General features: G+C 42.9%; 1 protein-coding gene across 1 annotated transcript in view; it reads left to right on the top strand.

The window, feature by feature from the left end:
• The first annotated feature begins 889 nt into the window (after positions 1 to 889).
• The window catches only part of LOC148041316 (uncharacterized), a 37,536-nt gene continuing 13,224 nt past the window's right edge, over positions 890 to 25,201 (top strand). The window contains exons 1-14 of the mRNA XM_087678901.1: positions 890 to 1,610; positions 3,730 to 4,279; positions 15,904 to 16,164; positions 16,346 to 16,437; positions 16,531 to 16,740; positions 16,835 to 17,026; positions 17,147 to 17,386; positions 23,265 to 23,437; positions 23,817 to 23,910; positions 24,009 to 24,065; positions 24,186 to 24,320; positions 24,438 to 24,506; positions 24,632 to 24,745; positions 24,830 to 24,991. Of these exons, the coding sequence (XP_087535027.1) occupies positions 1,089 to 1,610; positions 3,730 to 4,279; positions 15,904 to 16,164; positions 16,346 to 16,437; positions 16,531 to 16,740; positions 16,835 to 17,026; positions 17,147 to 17,386; positions 23,265 to 23,437; positions 23,817 to 23,910; positions 24,009 to 24,065; positions 24,186 to 24,320; positions 24,438 to 24,506; positions 24,632 to 24,745; positions 24,830 to 24,991 (2,871 nt within the window). The 5' untranslated portion in view covers positions 890 to 1,088. The remainder of the gene's footprint in view (positions 1,611 to 3,729; positions 4,280 to 15,903; positions 16,165 to 16,345; positions 16,438 to 16,530; positions 16,741 to 16,834; positions 17,027 to 17,146; positions 17,387 to 23,264; positions 23,438 to 23,816; positions 23,911 to 24,008; positions 24,066 to 24,185; positions 24,321 to 24,437; positions 24,507 to 24,631; positions 24,746 to 24,829; positions 24,992 to 25,201) is intronic.

Consider the following 25,201-nt stretch of genomic DNA (forward strand, 5'->3'; position numbering starts at 1 on the left):
TAGATAATTTATTAGGTGACCTTAACATAAAATTAAGAATCCAAATTTATCCTTGTGGGCTATGATCAAAACCTTCCATTTTGTGAAGTGGACTCAAGTGAACCTAAGTGATAAACCTTGTGTTATTTTAAGGAGTACTAGGTGGCATCACTTAGGATTATCTCTCGATGAGCCTCTAAAATGGTGGCACAAAGGGCTTCCTAGTTGGGCACATTATATAATTAACAAAGAAGTATCATGTGGTAAAAGTATAACCATAGACGTATTGTAATACGATAATAATGAATTTACACTAGAATTGTTTTAAGCAATCTAATGCTAATAATGGACTAATATTACTACACTACATAATCAATTTGGTAGATTTATACTAAACTAAGTGATTCGACATCCATCCATTTGAATGCACATTGTATGATGTATTGGGCATCAACCCAAATGTTTAGGTGGCAGAGATCAAGAGTACAAGAGCACCTACCTATCTTAGATTGATCAATTAGGGATGTATATCACGATGGGGACATTAGGAGGAGCTTAACTACATTGAAGCAAGCAACAACATGAAGCAGCATTACACAAGTAGTATCACGATGAGACAAACAACTTAGAATACCTACTCATAAATGGAAATAACGAAACAAAAAGCTAACAAAAATAAAAAAGTGTAAAAATAATTAAAAAACTATTTTAACTCAAAAAACTAGAAAAAAGATAAAAAAAAACCCCTCAACTCAAAAAACTAGAAAAAAGATAAATAAAACTCCTTATTAGCTGCATGTGTAAAAATCAAAATTATATATTTCTCTCTAAGCATCACGTGGAATACGTGCCAAATAAGATACTGTCAAGTTTGGTGCTAGCTTCATAGATCTCATAATAAGTGTGAGAGGTTTGGTGCTAGCTTCGCGGGATGAGGAATAATTCTGAATTGTGAGACGGTAGACGGATTGATGTCCATGCGGCGTAATACCTTGTCGAGGCTTTGTCTCAGGTCTCCTAAGCCCTAAACCCCGCTCATCAGCAGTTAATTTCCACCAGGAGGAAGGGACGAGGAGGCCGTGAAGCTCTCAACTCAGTTTGCGTTTGCCATGGCAGACGCAGAAACAATGGACACCCTGGAGCCACCGGCAGCAGGGCACGATCATGATGATGACGGAGACCTTCGCTCCACAGTCATGGCCCGATTCCAGAACTCCGCTGCCCCTGAGCATCGCCACCTGTGTGCTGTCGTCGGCGCCATGGCCCAGGTCATCGGCGAGCAGGGCCTCCCACCGTCGCCGACCGCATACTTCGCCGCCACCATGTCTTCCCTCGAACGCCAGCGCAGCTCAGCCTCCACCCCCGCGGATGATCCTGTCACCACGGCGCTCTGCACCTTTCTTGCTATGCTGCTGCCCAAGACCTCTCCAGCTGTGCTCAGGTCCAAAAGCCGCTCTGGATTGTCATTGCTTGTATCCATCATAGAGGAAAACAAGCTCCCGGCCGGGGCAGTGAAGCCGGCTCTCACCTCCATAAGCACCCTGATTTGTTCTGCTGATAAATCTGAATGGCCCCCCTTGGCCCCTTCGTTCAACGTTCTTTTGAAGCATTGTCTAGATCAGCGGCCCAAGGTGCGTGTGGTTCCAAGAGACTGTACACCTTAATATTGCCAGCCATAAGTTTGCATCATGTGTGTGTGCACAAGCGCACACGTCCATGCATGTGTGTCTAATACACTTCGGGCATACATCTGCTTCACTAGGACAGCTTAATGAGTGCACATTAGGCACAATAACGAATGCTAGACATGATGCAGCCGGAACTATGAAAAGCTGGTGCTTTCAGTCTAGCTTCTCATGCAGCTCCTGGTTTGTAACTCTCACGTTACCTGTTTATGAAATAACTTGAGTCACCCAAACTTCCAAGCATTTGGCACGTTTCTTTGAATGACTGGCGACTGATTACTCTTATGCCAATTGTTAGTAACGTGCTACTGAATGCATTATCGACTATAAGCTCTCAGACTTGGAAATTGCACAAGTCAGTATCTTAGGGATGTGTGCTATGTGCCACATTATAGGCTATTGCTACTCATCCCACTTTTGGATGCTCTAAGTAAAGTGGTGATTGCACCATCTTGCAACTTGTGATGTACTCAACTTGTGGGGGAAGCATAGGCTCAAAATGACGAACAAATTGTCTGGCGGTCGGGCTCTGAGTTCATATTGATGACTTATTTGCAGTTCTATCTTTGCTGTGGTAAACACAATCTGAGATAAATGAACTTGCTTATTTAGTTTGGACATTTTCTGGACAAAGCAGAAGCACTGCATAGGAGCTTGAATATGTCAATGCTTACGAAGATTATATTGGAAGGAAAGCCAATCTGCTGGTTGTTTTCTTTGAACAAAAGCATTCTGAATGCTAATTCTTGCAGCATTATGTGTTGGTAACGCTTCGCAACTGAAGCAGATGGATCATACTGAAACTTTGCTTGGAAAAAAAGACCTGAAGCTAGTGGGCAGAACTCAGACTACTCATTGTTTCAAGATTGGCAAGTGCTATTGTCCAAACATCACATGGTTTGGTAGACAGGCTGCATGACAACTCAATGTGCCTGGAAAGTAATCTTTCAGCTACCAATCTCTAAGGAAATTTGATGGTCGCATGACTCAAAGTTGGTGGTCAATCTGTATAGTATTCCAGTAAACAAGATGCTTGAAAGTAGGAGCTTTTCCTTTTGTATTGTTTGTTAGGAGCATTACCCATTAGTAGAGCCACGGAGTAGCCTTGTCTCATTGTCATTGCTATCGTGCCATCTCATAGAGGACATGAAACATTTTCTTTGACACTCTCCAAAAACTCGATACTTGCTGGACCTATAGTCAGCTCGATTCAGATGCAGTTTCAGAAATGTGTACTTTGCAAAATGTTCTGGTTTTATGGGGGATATGCTAGGCGCCATGGCGAACATGCCAATTTCATTGCATAGACTAGATTTTGGCCTTGCTGACTGTCTGGATATACCAGAAATTAGTGTGTTCTTGTGCCCTTGTCAAAGTCTGACATTTCTCCTATGCATTGCATGTTTTCATCATCTTTGTACTAGGGTGCTTGGGCAAGTGAACAATTTCCCCACGAGAGACACCGTCGAAGTGGCACCTATTGCATAAGCATTCTTCAACATGTAGCATTCCATCTCCACCTCACTCCTCTTCTTCCCCTTTTTGGGCTTGAGAGGGGGTATTGAGAAACCCTTCACCTGCAATTTTGTGTTTAGGGTTTCGCATTTTGCAGTTAGGGTTTCATAGTGGACAGCCCCAAAAAGGAGCTAGGCACCCGCAGTGGGGCGCCACCCTAGACAACCAATGCCCTCCCACCGAGCCCCACCCTAGGCAATCTGTTGTCTATTTATAGGCTGCCTCTGTCACTCATTCTTCACAGCTGATTCATTCAGTCTATCACCTCTTCTCTCCAGCCTCTCCACTACCCTCATGCACCCATTCTTGTGTTTCATTGATATCATGCTTTGAGGATCACCAATCTTATGAATCATAGTTTTGAGTATTTTCTTGTTGTGGTTTACCACCCAACAGCTTGGAAGCCAATATATTCTGCAGATTCAAAATTTTATAAAATCTCATCTCATGGTCAATTTCAAAATATTAGTTCTTTTGGTTTCTGCTTTTCCTTCTTCTAGTTAGGAAATTGTTGCCTGGTCATTTATGAGAATTTGGTTTGTGATTACAGGTTCGGAAGCGAGCTCATGAATGTGTTGCTGAAGTTCTTCATGGATTCCAAGGTTTACCATTGCTAGCCACAGCAAGTGATATTGTTGTGACTCTGTTTGAGAAGTCTTTATTGACAGTCAATCAGAAAAAAGAAGCAAATTCTGGGGATCGTTCTTCAGGGAATTCAGGAAAACCAGGGACTGCAGAAGCTCTTCAGATCCTCTATTTACTTAATGCCATGAAGCTGATATTACCTTTGTTGACTGGAAGATCTATTTCGAAACTGCTATCCAACTTTAGTAAACTTCTTGAGCTTCGACAACCTTTCTTAACCAGGCAGATATTAAACACAATGCAACCACTTTGTGCAAATTCTGCTGCAGATGTTCCCGCTATTGCTCTAAGTGACTTTGTGGGGAAACTTGCTGGAATGATTACTGATGAAAAAAAGGCTGGAGATGAAAGCATGGTTGCAGCTCGTGTGCTAACATCAGGGATGGAAAGACTGCACACCATTGATTCCCAGTCAAGTGCTGCCAAACTTCCATCAGCATTTCAGTGTCTGGCTGGTATTTAAGCTCGCCTTACATCATGTGAAACAATATGCTGTATTTTAGGTTATGATTTCAGACTTGCATCCCCAGGCCTGTGGTATGAGTGAGAAAGTAATGATTATTGGATGCCGTAAATGGTATGTATGAAATTGCATTAAGGTGGTCACTACTGCTTCGTGAGTGCTTTGAAACCTGGCTAAAAACATGATCTCACTGCTTGGTCTTAACATGTAATTTAAAGAAGACTTATTATTTATATGGGTTCACTGTAGGCCACTGGTTGTGACCAGGGCATCTGTTAAGAGTTGGATTTGGTCTTAGTTCTGAGCCGGTTTGAAACTGTCAAGAAAATTCCAATATCTAATGGCTGCACTATTTCTTGTTTCTATTTGTGGAAGGGCCCTGTCATTGTTAAAGCACTTGCATTGCAATATAATGATGCAAAGTGCATTGCTAACTCTACCTCCTCTTTGATCCACATAAATAATCTTGTATGTCACATGATAATACATTTCAGATGCATTTAGATATGCACTTTTTTGCCTTAGCATAATTGCCATCAATAAAAACCTCACAAAAATTCTGATCCTTACTTGTACAAACAAAACATACTTGTGACAAGCCTCTCCATCTCATACCATGAGCTTCCTTTGGCCAAGGTGCCTGCATGTTGTGGATGCTTGCAAGATCTAATCAAACTTAGCTTTTACCATTGTTTTGTTCCTTACAGTCTGGCTGTTTAGTGAATTTGCTCTACACGTATAGCAAAATGAAATGTCATAATGACTATGAGGAGAATACCTTGGGGTTTGCAAAGAAAACACAAAGCTTGTATGAACTCAACTAAAAAAACTGAACTCAAAGAGAAACTCAAAACACAAAGGGTAAAGTGAAGGGATAACTCAATAAATTGAATAGAATAATATATGTCCAAACAGTGAAGAAAACTCAAACCATTCTCTCTCCAGGAGCGTCAGGCTGAGCAGAGGGAGTCAAATCTCGATGGAGATGGCCTCTAGATGATCCCGAAGCAGCATACCACCAAATCTTGGACATTGGAGGATGCCACCGCACCTAGCGGAGAAGAAACTGCAGCTTCAGCAAGTCAGTCTCAGAGATGTGGGCAGCAGCCAATGCAGCCTCTAGAGGAGAAATCATTGGATGATTTGGAAAGTGGGCAACGGCATGAACAAGAGAAACACAGACAGTAGATTATCCTAATGATGTTGTTAGCCAGGTCGGTCAGAACAACAGCAAATCGCAGCTGTTAGGAAGCTGGAAATCCTGGGCAAACAGCTTCAAATGGGTCACAAGCAGCAAGGAGAAGGCAGCCGGGCGGCAGCTGTACTGCAGCAGGTCAGCAAACATAGCTGATTTGGGGGCGGCAGCAGGTTTGGCAGTAGGTGTAGCAGGCCGCAGCAGGTGGAAAGCAAGGGTGAGGGTGCAGCTTATGGATGTGGGGATGTGTAGAGTGGCTGGATAGATCTTATTTATAGACACATGAGTGAACCAACCATCTTGGGTGGTGCTCGAGCAATCTTAGGTAGCGCTTGGACATTTTTGGGACATTTAATTTGGGTGATTGAACACTTTTGGGACGTTTAATATTCGAGTTTGGGGATGCTTTAATGAGTTGAAAAAGGGAATTAAAGCTAGTTAACCTTTTGCAGCTTATCACTCCCTCTCGACCCGAAATATGTTGGTTGCCCAATGGCTTACCAAGGCTATAGAGGTGACTCGTCTTCCCTAAGAGGTCACACCCCAAAGTAGCTAGGGCATTGGTTAATGGGTGCATGTTGGCTGCCCAAGAAGTTAGAATCTACCAAGACTATAGAGGCAAGGGCTATCTTCCCTTGGGAGCCCAAGTTTTTTATTTTTTGTGGGTTTTTCTTTTTCATTTTCTTGGGGGAAGGGAAATATTTTATCCCCATATTTTCTTTAGTGATTAAAAAAAAAAGGAGGGGGGAGGGAAGGTATAGTTAACTCATAGGCCTATCAATAGAAAACCTACCCAACCATTTGCATGGGTGTCTATTATGAGGTATGCAATGAGGAGAGTGGTGGCAATCCAGTAGTGACAATTTGAGCTCAATGGGTATTGCTTGGAATATCCACTCAATGGAGTAAAAGGGTAAAGCATGCGATACGATGTATGGTGTTTCACTTGAAAGGGACTCATAAATACAAGTGCTCCACTTTCAAGTGCATAAAATATAAACACAATGCATATGCAAAGGAAGTATGCAAGTATACACATGATCATGCAACAAGGTCCACTCAAGTGATGCTCTCGTTGGGGTCTTATGTAATCGGTGTCCTTTTACAATGGGGATGAATCATCCATGTGTAAATGCTGTTAGCAGAGTATTTGTCAGCTCATGTGTGAGTCTGAGCTTGATCTGGGCTGGGCATTTTTATTAGGTATTTTAGGTATTTTTCTGGTGTGGCATTTTATGCCAGTGGAGCATTTTATGCACCAGTCGGCCAGCATTAATACTGTCCGACCAGCATTATTGCTCCCCACTTTTTCAGCTTATTTATACTCCGTGGCTCCTCCTCAGTCAGTCACTTCATTTCACCATCTGCAGACTCTGTGGAGAGAGGAGCCAGTGCCAGTGCCCACGCAGCCAGTGACTCACTGTTGTATGCGACTGTCTCGTGTTCAGATATATGGATTCCATTTCCCGTGCATACATCTGAGTTCTCATCTGTATCGTGTTCTTTTCTTTTCTCTTTTTGTCTTGGGTTTCAGCAGTTTATTTCAGCACATGTTTATGCTTCCACCGCTGCTCCACTTCTGACATGGTATCAGTTTTCAGGATTTGTGTTTCTGCTGTGTTTTCTTGCTGATTTCAGGACTGGTTTGTACCCCTGCTGATCAGACGACTGCTGTCGCAGCCAGGCGACCTGTTTTGGGGCTGTTTTCAGCCTGCGTTTTTTGCAATTTTGCCATCGCCTGTTGCCTATGTACCCTCTGCTGCCTGCGTTTTTCATCAGCAGCTGCTGGCGGCAATTTTCTACCTGCTTTTCTCCAGTTTACAGTCTGCGTTTTGCTGATTCAGCGTCTCTCGTGGCTGGGTGATTGTTACTTCAGGCCGTTTTCTCTGTTTTTGGCAGTTTTTTGACTGATTTTTTGACTTTCTGCAGCAGATTTTGTCTTCTATTGATCAGATTTTGGGTTATATTGCATGTGAACTCTCTTTTTTTGTAGTCTGTGCTTGTGTTTTGGCTGTGTTTCCTCCCTAAATTTCATCTCTTCTCTACTTCTCTTCTTATCCTCTCCATATGGCTCCTCCGTGCACTTCCACTGATGATAAGTTACATGGACCTGATTATCTCACATGGAGTGCTGTCATGAAAGCTTGGTTTGTGCAGAAGCGGTTATGGTACATCGTCTGTGGAGCTATTGCTCGACCTCTCCGTCCTTCTTCTCTTCCTGAAGATTTTGATGAGGACAACCATGAGGAAGCGGTGCTCACATGGGACTCGGACGATGCCCGTGCTTACTCGGCGTTGCTTCGGTGTATTTCTAAAGCGGTTTTACCGGCGGTCACCTCCTGTAGGACATCTCCTGAAGTATGGCAGAAGTTGCAGCAGATGTACGAGGCACCTTCCACCATGCGGGCCGTCACACTTTATGGCCAGCTCCAGCAGATGAAGTTTGAGCCGAAAGATACTATTCAGTCTTTTCTTCTTTGTGTTACGCAGGTACAGGACCAGCTTCGGCACATGCAATCTGCTCTTCCCGAGGTGCGTCTTGTCGGGACGGTCCTCTACAAGCTCCCCCCGGAGTTTGATGGAGTGGCCAATGCTTTGCGGGTGCAGACATCATCGACTCCTGTCAGTTTTACACATATGACCTCGATGCTTCTTGAGCATGAGGCATCCTTGAGATTACAGGGGCGGCTTCCGGCACATTATGGAGGTGAGGCTTATGTAGCTTCAGAGAGGGGTAACGGGAAGACGAAGTCGAAGGCCCAGTGTTACCACTGTGGCAAGAAGGGACATTTGCGGAAGGACTGCAAGAAGTTAGCGGCTTCCAGGAAGGAGCAGAAGACGAAGCGGGATGCTGACTCTACCGATGAGTCCTCTCCTTCATCAGACTCCGACTCCGATCCTCCGACCAAGGTGAAGTCCAAGGCGCGGAAGGGATCCTCTTCTTCGGATCGCGGGAAGGGCTTGGTGGCCCCTTCCTTGGCTGCTTTCTAGTAGTGGTGATGAGGTAATCCCTCACGACTCTCTTGTGCCAGAGAGGGAGTGTGAGCGGGTGTTCAGATGGGGCAGCCGCGCCTCATCTATATTTTTATACAGGTGCACAGGTTCCCGAGAGGGACGTCCCTGACGCATCGACTTCAGTCTGGTGGAATCAAATCCTGGAGTTGGGATTGACATCCAGGTTCATGCTGAGCTGGTTATCTGACAGAGAGCGGGAGGCTTTCGTCTGGAGCTCACATGAGGGGACACTTTGGCGGTCTGGCCAAAGGCAGGGACTCCATGGTCACCTATGTTCAGAGGCATTTTTGACAGGCTGGTCTTGTATCCTACTGCGAGACATTGGTGATGGACACAGAGACATGCTATGATCTTCTCTATTTTCAGATGTTTGGTACGATCGACATCGACATCAGGTTCTCTCCGAGACACCTTGGTGGTGGCTTGATCACCCACTGCTTGGGTATCCATGGTTCTACTTGGTGGTTCTATGTTGTATAGTTTTTGATCCCTTTTCATTGTACTATTGTATTGTATCAGATCACTCATGATCTGAGAGAGGGTGTTAGCAAAGTATTTGTCAGCTCATGTGTGAGTCTGAGCTTGATCTGGGCTGGGCATTTTTATTAGGTATTTTAGGTATTTTTCTGGTGTGGCATTTTATGCGAGTGGAGCATTTTATGCACCAATCGGCCAGCATTAATGCTGTCCGACCAGCATTATTGCTCCCCACTTTTTCAGCCTATTTATACTCCGTGGCTCCTCCTCAGTCAGTCACTTCATTTCACCATCTGCAGACTCTGTGGAGAGAGGAGCCAGTGCCAGTGCCCACGCAGCCAGTGACTTACTGTTGTATGCGACTGTCTCGTGTTCAGATATATGGATTCCATTTCCCGTGCATACATTTGAGTTCTCATCTGTATCGTGTTCTTTTCTTTTCTCTTTTTGTCTTGTGTTTCAGCAGTTTATTTCAGCACATGTTTATGCTTCCACCGCTGCTCCACTTCTGACAAATGCAAGGGAAAGTTGATGAAGTAATGCACAAATGACAAACCAAACCTTGAAAGTACGATGAGAAAGAGGTAGTCCTCCTAACAAGTTGAAGTTGAGCCCTTGGAGCTACTTGTGTCAGAAGTGGATGTAGCAATGGAAGCATAAAAGAACGTTGAAATAAATTGTTGAACATAACACAAAAGAGAGAGGAAAGAGAAAACACAAGAACACCACAAAGGAGAACTCAGAGATGTGTTTGAGAAATGGAATCCATATACCAAACATGAGATAGTCGCATATAACAGTGAGTCACTGGATGCATGGGCATTGGCATTGACTCTGTCTCTCCATAGGGCATGCATTGGATTTGCAAGTGATGAATGAATGAGTGTGGAGGAACCTAAATAAACAAGCCAAAAGAATGCTATAAATGACATCACATCGGCCAACTTTTAATGGCGGTTAGCCATTACAAAATGCCAAAATAGTCATCATAATGACCACTAAAAAATGCCTAAATACCTTAGCAATATTAGGCATAGCCTAGACTCTCACGTGCCATGAGTTGACTAGATAGCTAATACTTTCTCTCAAATCATGGGTGATCTAATATAATACAATGATACAAAGATAACGACTCATCATGGTCCATATAACAAAGACTATTAGAATAGGACCATGGATACCCAAGCAATGGATGATCAAGTCGCCACCAAGATGCCTTGGAGAGTGTTAGCAGATATGTCAGTTCATGTGTGAGTCTATGTATGTTAGAGAGGGTTGGGCACATTCTAGATGTTTTAGGTGTCTTGTGTTTGTCATTTTGATGGTGTTTAGGGCATTTATTGATGGTTGGCTGACGAGCATTTGCATCTAGCTGACTTGACATCATTTATGGCTGGAGAGGGAGATGATGCCAGTGCCTTCATAGCCAATGACTCGTGTTGGATGTATAGTGTCTCATATCTTGGTATGTGGATTCCATTTTTCGAGCATCTCTTTGCTTCAGAGTTCTTTGTGTAGTGTTTCTCTTTCCTTTGTCTCTTGTTTTTAGTAGTCTATTACAACAAATTTCCATGCTTCCATCATCGCATCGACTTTTGACAGAGAGAACCTGATGTCAATGTTGATTTTATGAGCTCTTGAAAAATAGAGAAGAATCATAGCACCTCTTTGTGTCTGTCCCATCAATGCCTCGTAGTAGCATATATTATCATCTTATAAAAAATGCCTTTGAGCATATGTGAACATGGTTTCCCCGCCTCTAGCCAATACTGCCTAAGTGCCCCCTTGTGCGCTCGGACTAGGAGCCAATCTCATTCTTTGTCAAGTAATAACCCAGGCCCCAACGTAAACCTAAAAGTCAATCCTAGCTCTAGGATTTTACAGCTTGCTAGACTTGGGTTGATGCATTAGGGAAGTCCTCTTTGGAACCTGTGCACCTATATACTTGTACAGACAAGGCTCACCTGTTCGATCTCACTACCCTCTCACTCTTCCTCTCTAGCATTGGTGACTTGTGAAGGATGATCGCATCACTTGCATTAGAAAGAAGGGGCTACCAAGCCCTTTCCTCAATTTGAAGAAGATGATTCTTTTTGCGTGTTGGCCTTGGCCTGGGTTGGAGGATTCAAGTCAGAGTTGGAGAAGGTGGATGACTTGGCGGAGGAGTTTGTATCTTGTTGTTGCTTCTCCTCCTTTCTTAACGTCACTAATTGTTTGCAATCCTTGTGCAAATGGCCCTTCTTACCACAAGGATAGCACTAGGTGTTTGACTTCTTCTTGTAACCCCTCTGTAAAGCTGTAAAGGCCTCACTGGAGCCACCATATTGGAATGGAAGCAGTCCTTGCAATCGTAAAGATGCCTCATGCTTAAGTAACATTAAGGATGTATGGGTAAAGCTCACTAGCATTGATGACGCTTGGGCCTGCAAAGCGTTGGCCACTCCATGAAATTTTGGAGGGAGCTTGTAGAGCACAATCCCAAGATGAGCCTTTGGAAGAGTGGATTACATGTGTCAAAGTTGATCTTGGATGTGTGTAACACAAAGAAAGAATGATTGAATAGTATCCTTTGGCTCAAGCTTCGTTTACTGGAGTTGTCTATAAAGAGTAATTGCATGTATGGTCGAGGAAGCCTTGTGTAACATTTGGAGCTTTGCCCATATTGCAAAAGAGGTCCTGGCAGGAGGTGACCTTTAGAAGAACTTCTTTAGAGATACAACAAAGAAGAGTAGAATATGCACGGGCATCGTTGTTATGATTTATCCCATGTGAGCACAACTTCTTCATAGTTGTCCTTGTTGAAATCAGCTGGAAGAGGAGTGGGATGCTCAAGATGCTGAAGAGCTCTAGAAACAATGTACCATAATTGCTTTTGCACAAACCATACTTTCATAACAACACTCCATGCTAGCTAATTAGGGCCGTGAAGTTTGTCATTAGTAGAAGCAAGGAGAGTGTCTCGAGAGAATAGAAAAAAAAAAGGAAAGAAGAGGAGAGAGAATATAGCCAAAGCATAGCACAAAGTGCACTGATGGGAGTTCACACACAGTGTAAGACAAGATGATCACAAAATAACAGCTGCAAAAGGAAAAAATCTGATCAAGCACAACAACAAGGGGAAAATTACAGCAATAGAAAACAATAGCAAGTGTAGTAATCTGATGCCATGTTAGAAGTAGAAGCAACAATGGAAGCATGAAAGAATGTTGAAATAAGCTGTTGAACACAAGATAAAAGAGAAAGGAAAGAGAAAACACAAGAACACTGCAAAGGAAACTCAGAGATATATGGGAGAAATGAAATCCATATACCAAACACAAGATAGTTGCGTAGAACAATGAGTCACTGGTTGCATTGGCACCATGAGGATGGAGTCCCCTTAAGGGGAGTTTCTATTTTATGTTGATTGTTGATGATTTTAGCAAGATAATGTGGGCGTATTTCTTGGCATTGAAGTCTAAAGCATTCTCACATTTTAAGGATTGGTTGATCTTTGAAGAGAATATGTGTGGTAGGAAACTCAAGTCCCTACGTTCTAACAAAGACTTGCAATGTGATTGAGATGGCATAGACTATGATGGAGGATTGGTAGACACCTAGTGTCTATGGGTCAAAGTAGTGGCCACTGTAGTCCACATCCTTAATTGATACCCTACCTTGGCCATGGTTGGTATAACCTCTTGTGAGGCTTACTTTGGACAAAAGTTGGATGTCTCTCATTTTAGGGTATTTGGGTGTGATGCCTATGTTAACATCCTGAAGAAGAAGAGGGGCAAGTTTGAGCTGGCTTTCAATAGGTGTTCGTGGGGTACAACTTGCAGTATTAAGGATACAGGCTTTATGATCCCGCTTCTCGGGAGGTGTTCACGAGTTGAGATGTTGGGTTCGTGGAGTTTTCAGGTGCAAAGGGGGATATTGAGCATCCCGTTCTGGGAGATCCAAGTGATAGGTGGGTATCTGTTTTAGTGACTTCGGAGCCTTTGTCTATTGCGGCTTTCGCCCTTAGTGAAGGAGGTGATTGCTTCACCACCAAATTTAACTGTTGAGTTGGCTTTGGTGGATATTCCATACACTTCAGCAAAGGCAAAGCAGTGAAAGGAGTATTGGCTTGCTTTGTGTTGGGCTTGTGATACACTTTGTGATTCAAGGATTAAGGGAGTCCCTGAGGAGGGCCAGCCGTAGGATGCCCTGTTGTGCTGTCAGAGGAACCATGCATATGTCATCGAACTTGTTTGTACTAACTACTATTTGATGACCCGTGACATTTAGGATAGGAAGCCCACCTCCGTGGAGGAGGCTTTGCAGTCACAACATTGGAAGAAGGCTATGGAGTAGGAGTTGGATGCTATTGAGGAGAATGGCACTTGGGATATTGTGTCTAGGCCCATTTGTAGGAAGGTAATTAGGTTAAATGGGTCTTTAAGACCAAATACCATAGTGATAGCACTTTGGATAAGCACAAGGTGTGGCTCGTCACAAAGGGCTTCACATAGCAGCTAGGGGTGGATTTCGATAACACCTTAGTACCTAGAGCTCGGATAGCTATTGTCAGTGCCGTTCTTACCCTCGCTAGCCATAGGAGATGGTCCGTTTATTAGCTTGATGTGAAGTGTCTTTCTTAGTGGTGATTTGAAGGAGGAGATCTATGTTGAGTAGCCTCTTGACTTTTTCTCATTAGATAGATAGGTGTATGTGTCAAAAAAGGCCCTTTATGGCCTCAAACAGGCTCCATGTGCTTGGGATGAGAAGATAGACATGTTTCTCCATGGGAAGTTTCGGCGTTTCTCTTTTGATCTCCAGTTGTATGTCCACACCTCAACTGGAGGGCAGGCATTGTTCGTGCTTTATGTGGATAATCTTATCTAGACAGGTGACCACGGTGCACACCTGGAAGGTCTTGTAGACAAAGAAGGCACTACATGAGGTGTTCGAGATGACGGATATTGGCCATTTCCGTTTCTTTTTAGGTCATGATGTTTGGCAGACTTCGAGGGGGATTTTCATCTCTTGTATGTGCAGGAGCTTTGGCCACATTTGAGATGGAGGGATGTAAGGCCATTTCTACTCTTATGGATCCGAACTGGAAGGCTATGGCCTATGCAGCTTCACTAGTAGCCTAATTGGGTCCTTGATATGGCTTTTTAACCCCCAGTTGATTTATGCTTTCTTGTAGGTTTGTTGGCTAGATTCATAGAGTAAATGAGTGAATCCAAGGTGGTTCATTGGAAGGCTGCTATGAGGATTTTGTGGTTCCTAAGGGGAACCCCAGATCTTGGTATTCATTATCTAGCAGATACTGGGATTTAGATTTGGTTCTTATAGGCTGGATAGATTTAGATTGGGCCGAAGATGTTGACTAACGTAGGTCAACGACAGGATATTACTTTACTTTGGGTGCATGTGTTATCTTGTGGAGTAGTAAGAAGCCGCCCATAGTTGCCCTTTCTTCCACAGAGGTGGAGTATAGAGCGGTGTTTTCTACCACATGTGAGTTAGTGTGTCTTCGGAGGCTACTAGGAGAGCTTGGCTGCCCACAGATGGGTTCTATGACACCTCATTGCAACAATGAGAGTTGCATTGCTTTGGCACGGAACCCTGTGTTTCATGCTAGGTCGAAGCACATTGAGATGCAGCACCATTTCATTCAAGAGAAGATCTTGGATGGGACTATTGATGTGGGTTACTGCAAGACCAAGGATAATTTGGCATATCTACTACGAACGCATTTTCTCAGGTTGTTCTCCAACAACACTCCAGATCCCTTAGTCTTATGCTGTGTCCAAGATTTGAGAGGGCGCTTTAGAGATTAGTCATCCCCTGGATTAGCATTCTCAAGCTTTAGTTGTTATAGTCACTTCTCTTGGGTGGAGTTACACATTTTTCCTGTCAGATTTGGGCACACTCAGCAGTCACAAGATGGAGTCACCATTTCCCGGGCAGGTTGGAGTTAGACAGGCGATTATGACATGTGGCAGTCAGGATATTATCGCTGATTATTTTATTATATATTGAAGCAGTCCGGAGTTTTCTGATCAGGTCGGCCAGTTTGCTGGCCGCCTGCATTATTTTATTGCAGTTTTTCCTCCTATACAGGATCCACAGGCAGCCTGAACAGAGAGACCGGCTCCAGGAGATACTTTGACAGCCCCTTGTATATCTGCCCTTGTCATTTCAGCATTCATTGGCTGCAGATTTCCACGTTTGTCTCTCTCTTTTCTCTCTACCTCTTCTCTCGTGTTCACTGTCTTTCAGTCTTGTCCATATGCTTCTGCATTCACTGCACTCTGACATATTCTTCAACTTGCTGCATTTTGGAGCAATGCTTGACTTCAGCAGTGACTTGTCATTTTGTCTTAGAGATGGACTGCATACATAAAAAGAGATTGTGTGAAGAGTTAATTATCAATCCAGGTTTTTTTTTTTCCTTCCAGTTAACTGCAAATGCTCATTTTTTCTGATAGAAGATCAATCATACAATTAAGCACACATTTCAGTTATATATCTGTGATTCCAGATTTTGAATAAATGTTCTGGGTCCTCAGGTTGGAGGCTGGAGCCATGCTTGTTGACTTCACCATAGTGACTTGTCATTTTGTCTTAGAGATGGACTGCATACATATAAAGCGATTGTGTGAAGAGTTAAATTATTAATCCAGGTTTTTCTTGAAATGGTCCAGTTAACTGCAAACGGTCATTTTTTCTGATAGAAGATCAATCATACAAATAAGCATACATTTCAGTTATCTTTTTCTGATTTCAGATCTTGAGTGAATGTTGTGGGTCCTCAGTAGTATGAATTGAAAGATCTGTAACTTCTGCTGTCTGCAAGCAGAGTTGTGTATGGAACATGTCTTTTTGTGGTCATGTTCATCTGTTGTACCATAATGAGTTTGCAGTAGCTCTATGATACTTTTTGATTTTTTTTGCAGGAGTGCTGGCATTTGAGCAAGAAGAAGCTGTGTATGCAGCAGCGGATTGTCTCAAGAGCCTAATTGAGCACTGTGTTGACACTACCATCATTGAACAAGGGAAGGCTTCTCTGCAGTCAAGAGAAAAGCAAAAGCCCTGGAAGATTGGCCCGACTGTGATTGAGAGAATCTGTGTAACTGTCACCAGCATGCTTGGCTATCAGTACAGCAGTGCTTGGGACGTATCTTTACAAGTTGTGGCTGCTTTGTTTGAGAAATTGGGTTAGATAACTTCTGGCCCACCTACCAGCTAGTACTTGCAAAAGTTGCCTGTGTCTATCCTAGCCAGTTATTATGTTTTCATGTATCAATCAATGACTGTCAATTGTTCTTTACGTAACCAGTCACGGCTGAACGTCCTCAGTTTTTGAGAAGCTGATTGTATACATCTGATTTGTTTCAGGAGAAAGCTCATGTCTGCTGCTGGTGGACTGTATCAAATCTTTAGCTGATTTGGAAGGGCTTTCAGATGAGAACTTGAGTTGTCGTAGACAAGTGAGTTGATTATCAAGCTAATCTCTGGCATTCATAACGTGGAGGTTCTCTTTGCATCCGATCCTGATGCCTGCCTTGATTCTATTTTTGCAGTTACATAAAACCATTGGTGCTGCTGTGGCTGCAATGGGTCCAGAGAAATTTTTAACTTTACTCCCTTTGAACATAGAAAGTGATGACCCATCTGGTGCTAATCTATGGCTTGTTCCGATACTGCGGCAGAATATAGTTGGAGCTAAATTGAAATATTTTGCTGAAAAGCTGCTCCCTCATATCTGCAAGCTGCAAGAAAAGTCTAACAAGGTGAAGTTATTGTCATGTTGCAATGTTTTCATTCCGTAATTGCTTTGGTGTGAAAGTTGTGGGATTAAGGGTGACCGTTCCTCCTTCTTTATAGCTTACTGCAGAAGGACGGCTAACATCAGCCAAGAAAATGGAGTCATATGTGCAGTCTCTTTGGGCGTTGTTTCCAGCATTCTGCAATTTTCCTTCAGACACTGCCCAAAACTTTGGCCTTATTGCAAAACCAGTTGCGGACACATTGTCCAATGAGCCTGAGCTTAGAGGGGTGATTTGCCACGGTTTACAGGTCAATGTTTAAAACAATAGTCACAATTGTGAGAGTTGCTAATACTACAAATAGTTAGCTTGCACCTTCTCAAAGACAGTCTGGTGTTTATTGTTGATATTGGTCTCTTGTGTTTTCTAGACATTAATCAGACAAAACAAGTCCATATGTGGCATTCTTGGGAACTCTACAATAAGGGGGAACGATCCTACTCCAAGTCCATGTGTGAATAAGGCTGCAGAAGATAGAGCAAAGGCACTCTACACAGAAAAGAATGCAAAAGCAAACCTGGCAGCTGTTGCAGCTTTCTCGCGAAATTTTCTTCCTCTTCTGTTCAACATATTCATTGCAGCTTCTCCAGAAAAACGTGGTGACTTACAGGTTTGCATGAGTAGCTTTGGCTGTAAGTCTGCTGTTTTGGGGTCAATCACTTTGCACATATCACAAAGCACTGGCTTTTCAAAATCTTTCTTGCTTCATTTTCTTAGGCCTATAGTCAAATCTTTGCTCATTAGATAAAGGTACTTTTGTCGTCTCCACTTAACAAGAAAAATCATTAGATTGAGTAGCCATTCAACTCATGGGCCCCCATTTGATCAGCCTTCTAATGGAAGCCCTCCTTATATATAGATGTATTACTCAAGTTCCCAGCAGTGCCCTTCTATATAATTTGTGTGTACACAATTTTTACATGTTTGTGTATGACATGGCTTTTTGAGAATCTACCTAGTGATATGTTGAGAATGTAAGCATGCGAACTCTCCTTATACAGGAGGGGATAAGGGTAGCTGAGTGTGAATGGTCCTGAGGGGAAGGGGAAACCCTAACCCTAGCTAGCCGGGGCTATATAAGCATCCCATGGGTCTACATCAATTTGTGAGTGAGAGTGACCCAAATTGTACTTTCATGAGCAACTGAATAAGCAAGACTTGTTCTTGTACTTGTGAGCTCTTCTCTCTCTCTCTCTCTCTCTCACGCACACTTCAATCCTCGCTTCCACTTTGATTTTCCACATGATATTCCAAGGTCAAGTTCATCTCCACTGAGGCATGCTTATGGCCTATAGCTCATTGTAAACATATCCTTTTTCACTTGCTTAGTAATGATGTAAATATTAGAGTTAAATGATAATATCTCCATGATATGCTATTGTCTTATGTTATAATCATTTGCTGAGTAGGTCTTTAACCAAAGATGGAGGAGTATAGGTTTTGTTGTGTAACAACATCCACATAGAATGTGTGTCTCATCATAAACAAGAATCACAGGTAGGTTGTATTGCATTCTAGGAATTGGGAATAAGTATTCATCTATGCTCCAAGCCATGCATGGTTTGCCCACATGCATAGGCCAGAGGAATAGCGCGTGACTTGTTGACTACTACTGGTTTTAAACTAACTATTGACAATTAGGCACATGCTTTATACTTGGGCCAGAATAGTAGGTCACATCTGAGTGTTAGAAGATATGTCAGCTCATGTGTGAGTTTGTGCATGCCAGATTGGGCTGAGCACATGATTGATAGTTTAGGCATTTTATTGTGCATTATTTGTGGCATTTCATGCCAATCGGCTAGTATTTAATGCTGGCCGACCAATTGGTATTCGTGGCATATTTATTGCCTATATATTGTGCTCCTCCTCAATCATTATATTGATCACCCGGAGGTCTTTTTGGAGAGAGGAGCCAATGCCAGTATCTGGGTAGTCTGTGACTCACTATTGTACACAACCGTCTCATGTCTTGGTACATGGATTCCATTTCCCGAGCATTCTTCTGAGTTCTCTTCTTTTGCAGTGTTCTTCTTTTCTCTTTATCTTGTGTTCAGCAGTCTATTTCAGCATTCATATATGCTTCCATTGATGCATCCACTTCTACCATGGTATCAGACTGTAGGATCTATGTTCTTGTTGATGTTTTTCTGCTGATTACAGGTCTGTTTTACCTCTTCAGATCAGGTAATCGCTGCTGCTGATTGATTCCAGCCTGTCTGTCATTTACTGCAGCCTGTGCTTTCCCCACAGGAATCTGTGTTTTCAGCCTGCATCAGCATTTTGCCCTGTTTTCATCAGTTTGCTACATTTTTTACTTCATCCAGCTTGTGTTTTGGTTTTTTAACCTTGGCTGTTGGTTGGACGATTGTGTGTAAAGGTCATTTTTGTTGTTTCAAGCACTTTTGGGCTGTATTTTTCACTTCTTGCAGCAGTCCGTCATCATCTTCTGATCAAATTTTGGTTTTCACTGTGTGTGAACTCTCATTTTGTGCAGTTTTTGCTGTTGGTTTGGTTGTCTTCTCTTCCTATCCACCTTCTATCCTCTATCTTCTCTTCCTATCCTCTCTAGATGGCTTCTCTATGCACTTCTATTGATGATAAGTTACACGGCCTTGGCTATGCAACTTGGAGTGCTATTATGAAAGCCTAGTTCGTGAAGAAGTGGTTATGCTACATTGTTTGTGGAGCTATTTCATGTCCTCAGTGTCCTTTTAGAGTATCAGATGATTTGGATGAGGACAATCATGATGAAGTTGTGCTTACATGGGATACAAATGATGCACGTGTCTATCTTGCTTTTCTCTGATATATTTCTAAAGAAGTTCTATTGACGATTATCTTCTACAGGACATCTCTAGAAATTTGGTTGAAGCTTTAGATGTACGAGGCACCTTCCACCATGCGTGTAGTGGCACTTTATGGATAGCTCCAACAAATGAAGTTCGAGCCTAAGGGCACTATTCAATCATTTTTTCTCCGTGTTACATAGGTTGAGGACCAGCTTTGACAAATGTAGTCTGCTCTTCCAGAGGCACATTTCTTAGATACGGTACTCTACTAGCTTTCTTGGGAGTTTGATGGAGTGGCCAATACTTTGAGTATGCAAATATCCTTGACACTTGTGAGCTTTATCCATATGTCCTCCATGTTGCTGAAGCATGAGGCATCTTTGCATCTATAGGGCAGGCTTCCATCTTATTATATAGGTTTTGGTAAGGCTATTGTAGCTTTAGAGAGGGGTGACTGGAAGAAGAAGTTGAAGGCCTAGTAATATCACTGTAGTAAGAAGGGACACTTGTGGAAGGACTGTAAAGAGTTAGTGGCTTCAAGAAAGAAGAAAGAGAAGAAGTAGGAGGATCTAAACTTTTCTATTGAGTCATCCTCTTCCTCAAACTCCAATTCAAATCCTTCGGCCCAGGTAAAGCCCAAGGTGCGAAAGGGATCCTCGTCTTTAGATTGAGGGAAGGGCTTGGTTGCTTCTTCCTTTGCTGCTTTCTAGTGGAGGTGATACAGTCATTCCTCATGGCTCTGTAGTGCTAGAGGGGGTGTGAGAGGGTGGTGAGATGGGATAGGTGAACCTCATCTATATAGGTATATCAGTGTATAGGTTCTAGAGAGGGACACCCTTGATGCATCAATTGAAGTCTGGTAGATTCAAGTCTTGGAGCTAGGATTGACATCCAGATTCATGATGGCATGGTACTTGACAGAGAGTGAGATTGGCTCCTTATCTAAGCTCACGTGAGGGGATACTTAGGTAGTCTAGCCAAAGGCGGGGAATCCATGGTCACATATATTTAGAGGCATTTTTGATAGGATGGTATTGTATGCTATTGTGTGACATTGTCGACAGACATTGAGAGCTGCTTTTATTTTTCTTTATTTTTAGGAGTTGGTACAATTGACATCGACATCAGGTTCTCTTTGAGGCACCTTGGTGATGGTTTGTGTATCCATTGCTTGGGTATCCTTGGTTTTACTCTGGTGGACATTGTTGTATGTGTTATGGTGGGACATTATCATTGTATATTGTATTGTAGTAGATTACCCATGTGTTGAGAAGCCCTTCACCCTTCACTCGTAGTTTGCGTTTTGCGTTTAGGATTTGTGTTTAGGGTTTGCAACCCCATAAGGGGGCGCCACCCTAGATTGATTGTGTCTATTTATAGGCCACTCTCATTCATTCCTTTCGACTGATTCATTCAGTCCATCACCTTTTCTCCCCAGCCTCTCCACTACCCTAACACACCTTCAGGAGGACATTGTGGTTCGTGGTTTGTGGCTGTCTTCATCATCTTCCTTGTGCTACGGCACCCTTGTTCCCTTGTATCACATTCACTACATGGTTCAGAACTTCATCATTCCATTCATTAGAGTTTCTTCTCTCTTCTATTTTCTTTTCCATGTTTGCTGAGTTCACTCCGTGTTCCTTCTCGCAAACCCTACTATCTCTTTGGTACGTCATCTTTTGACATAGTATCAGAGTTGGATCTGCTCAAATAGCGGCAAAGATCTTCCACTCCAGTGACGGCAAAGACCGGTGGCGGGTTCGGCATCCACTTCTCTTCTTCTTCTGCTGTAGCAAGATATCGTTTTTGCAAGTTTTAGGTGTTTTTAGCTTGCTGCCCATGTCTCTTTCACGGAGGACATTGCAGTCTCAGCTGTCCCTTGCTGTCATCTATAGTTTGGCGCTTGTTTCTAGCCTTCCACCCGCAATTTGCAGGTGTTTACAGCAGAGTGACTGTTGCTGGTTACTCTCCATTCAAAAAACAATCTTGTCTTTGCAATTTTCAGGTATGTTAGCTTGCTGACCACACCCCGCACGCGGTGGACAAGCAGTGCCTGGTTCATCTTGAGCCTCCTCCTTTCCCACCCTCTTCCACTTAGGTTCGAGATGCCACTTTTGGGTGCTTTCTAGCTTCTTCTTCCGAGCCCCAGATATCTTCGTCGGCACGATCGGCGGCACTTCCTTTGTTATCGGATGCTTCATAGTCTGTGAGCCATGAGTGGTTGGATTCCCTTTCTCTCTTAGACTGGGATTCAGAGAGGCATTTTCTTACTTCGCCCTTAGAGGGGATTCTAGTTCTTCTTTGGCTTCAGAGGGGGCTCTTACTTCTACTCCTTCTGATTTAGAGAGGGACCTTATGTGCCATGAGGTTCTTTACATACCACCACCTTTTACTTTCGAGGAGTAGCTCTCCTTTGAGTAGTCATTTCCTCTACTCATACCCAGGATCTAGAGGATGTACCTTGATCGAGGCCCTTGGGTCTTCAGTAGCGACTTGGTAGCTAGGCCTTCATATTCCTTCCAACATGGAGTCACGGAGCTAGTGGCTTCTCTCCCGAGGTTGAGTTTCGGGTTCTATTGCTCATCCTGTCTCTTGACTATCTTCAAAGGTCTCCTTTCAAGTGGTATTCTCAGATTACAGGGTGGATCTTCTTCGTCCCTTGGTTAGCATGGAGCCAACTCTTGAGATTGAGTACGGGCATATCCTTATGGTTCTTGACACCACACAAAGTCCGACATTCCTCTTATGCATTGCACTGTTTTCATCATCTTTGCACTAGGGCACTTGGGCAAGTGAACAATTTCCCCATGAGGGACATTGTCCAAGTGGCACCTGCAGCACGAGCATTGTTCAGTATGTAGCATTTCATCTCCACCTCATTCTTCTCGTTTCCCTTTTTGGGCTTGAGAGGGGGTGTTAAGAAACCCTTCACCCTTCACCCGTAGTTTTCATTTTTGCGTTTTGCGTTTAGGGTTTGCAGCTTCAAAAAGGGGTGCCACCCTAGATTGACTGTGCCTATTAATAGGCCACTCTGTCATTCATTCCTTACAGCTGATTCGTTCAGTCCGTCACCTCTTCTCTCCAGCCTCTCCACTGCCCTCACACCCCTTCAAGAGGATATCGTGGTTCGTGGTTCGTGGCTATCTTCATCATCTTCCTTCTGCTACGACACCCTTGTTCCCTTGTATCACATTCACTCCATGATTCAGAACTTCAGCATTTAATGCTGGCCAACCAGGTGCTATTCATGGCATATTTATTGCCTATATATTGTGCTCCTCCTCAGTCACTATATTCATCACTTGGAGGTCTTGTTGAAGAGAGGAGCAAGTGCTAGTGCTTGTGCAGCCAGTGACTCATTATTATACAAGATTGTCTCATGTCTTGGTTTATGGATTCCATTTCCTGAGCATTTTTCTTAGTTCTCTTCTTTTGCAGTGTTCTTCTTTTCTCTCTGTCTTGTGTTCAGCAGTCTGTTTCAGCATTTGTATGCACTTCCAATGATGCATCCACTTTTGACACCGAGTGCCTTCATAGCTTTGTAGTAGGAGATTGTGATTACTCTGACCAGATTCTTTCTCATAGCTTAGTTTTCTGCTTGTAGAATCTACTTAACTGCTATCTGTTTAGATTTTGATGGATGGGTTTTCTTTTGCTGATCTCAAGTGCTTGCTTGTGAACTGTTATCTATTTCAGGTGACCATTGGAGATTTGGCATCTATATCACAGAGAAAAGTCGTGAAGGATTTCTTTGTTAGTATAATGCAGAAACTCTTGAAAGCTACCAAAGAGGCTGCTGAAATAAGGTCCTCAGGCCCTGAGCCAATGGATCTGAATGGTCCTAAGGAGGAAAGCTCTTCTTCAAAAAGGTTACCTCAAAACCGTTTGATAGGGTGTTTGCTAGTTTGTCACAGTTAAAGTTCTTATAGTTGTACATGTCCCTTTCAGTATTCTAAAAACTTCAATATCTGCCATGGGTTTATGAGGTGCAACCTTTCTGCTCTTTGACTGGGATCTTATGTTCCATGTAAACGCAAAGCTAAAGTTGCTAGTCAAGTTATTGTGATTATGCATTGACTGGGGATCTCACTTTTGATATAAGTGTAAAGCTAAAGTTGCTAGCCAAGCTATTCTTCTTCATGGGGGCAAGTGATTCACAAGAAAACCTAATTATCTTTAACTTTTGCCTTTAAGTTTTTACGTCTTTAAGAAGAATATGAGATCATGTTCTGGGTGTTTTTCCCGCAGGTGTATCTTTATGGACTTGGCCCTTTCTCTGCTGCAAGGCTTGGACGATGAGAGTGTGCACGTACTTTTTACTGCTGTAAAGCCAACTTTACAGGTCTGTCAAGGATTGTGAACCTTTTTGATGCCACAGGCATTTATCTACTATTGTTTTTGGATAGAAACGCCTCTGACTGAGGTTTTAATTTGAAACAGGATGCCGATGGTTCAGTGCAGAAGAAAGGCTACAAAGTTTTAGCAGGCATATGCAAGGTACCCTTTTGCAAACTAAATGCCGTTTTGGTCAGTCTTGTTGAACTCATGCTATTTGCATGATCTAGCCTTGTCTGACCTTGCAAACATTCCAATGTGATGCTTCTTTGTTATTGAAAGGAGCATGTAGGATTTCTTGCTAGAAAAGTGGATGATGTGTTGGAGCTGATCATTTCATCAATGCCTTCATGTCATTTCTCTGCCAAACGACATCGGCTTACTTGCTTACATCATCTTGTCTTTTTTTACTTCAAGGTATCTTTCATGCCATGGGACATTTTTGATTCTAGTTTCTAGGAAATTCTCCTTTCAGCCTTTTTGTTGTACCCTCAAAATAGCTCATTGATATGCCCTTGATGACATTTCATGCAGAACAACATTCAAGAGAAAGACACAATATTGAGCTCTTTCATTGGTGAAATTGTCTTAGCCACCAAAGAGGTTTGTATTTGCATTTCATGTGATAAGCTTATTGCAGTTCAGCAGATTGAAAGAGGGATGTCTTTAGCTGTATTTGAAATTAAATTACCATCGTATCAGCTCTTGGTGGTTTGTTTATGATCTAGACGAATGTCAAAACCCGCAACACAGCTTATGAGACTCTAGTCCAATTGGGACACAGTTTAAAGGAAGCTGATTCAGCTGGGCTGGAGGGAAAACTCATTCAGTTTTTTACAATGGTAAATGAGTCAATTAGATGTAGAATCAATGGTCCTATTGGAATTTAATGTGCACCTGAGCTTGTTCACTTTACTGTAATACAGATTGTTGGATGCTTAGGTGGAACAACACCGCACATGAGAAGTGCTGCAATCACAGGACTTGCCAGGTTGATATATGAATTCCAGGATCTTTGCTGCACAATCCCAGATCTCTTACCATCTGCTCTTCTTTTGCTGCACAGCAAAAGTCGAGAAGTCATTAAGGTAAGTGCCTGGTTTGTTAGAAACAGTTGATTTATCTGGATTTCCCTTTTCTTTCAATCTGGTTGTGTCGAATAGTATTTGTTGAAAAGGATACAGCTCATTGGCGGGTATTCTTTCTCTCTTGTTTCTCTGATTCTCCTAGTAGGGACAAAATGTTCCTTACTCATGTACATCTTACCTCAAGTACTGTTGTTGGTGAAGGCACTTGGG

Source organism: Lygodium microphyllum, chromosome 1, assembly GCF_053477565.2.
Source record: "Lygodium microphyllum isolate KBCC chromosome 1, Lygodium_microphyllum_v1.1.10, whole genome shotgun sequence".
Taxonomy (NCBI): domain Eukaryota; kingdom Viridiplantae; phylum Streptophyta; class Polypodiopsida; order Schizaeales; family Lygodiaceae; genus Lygodium; species Lygodium microphyllum.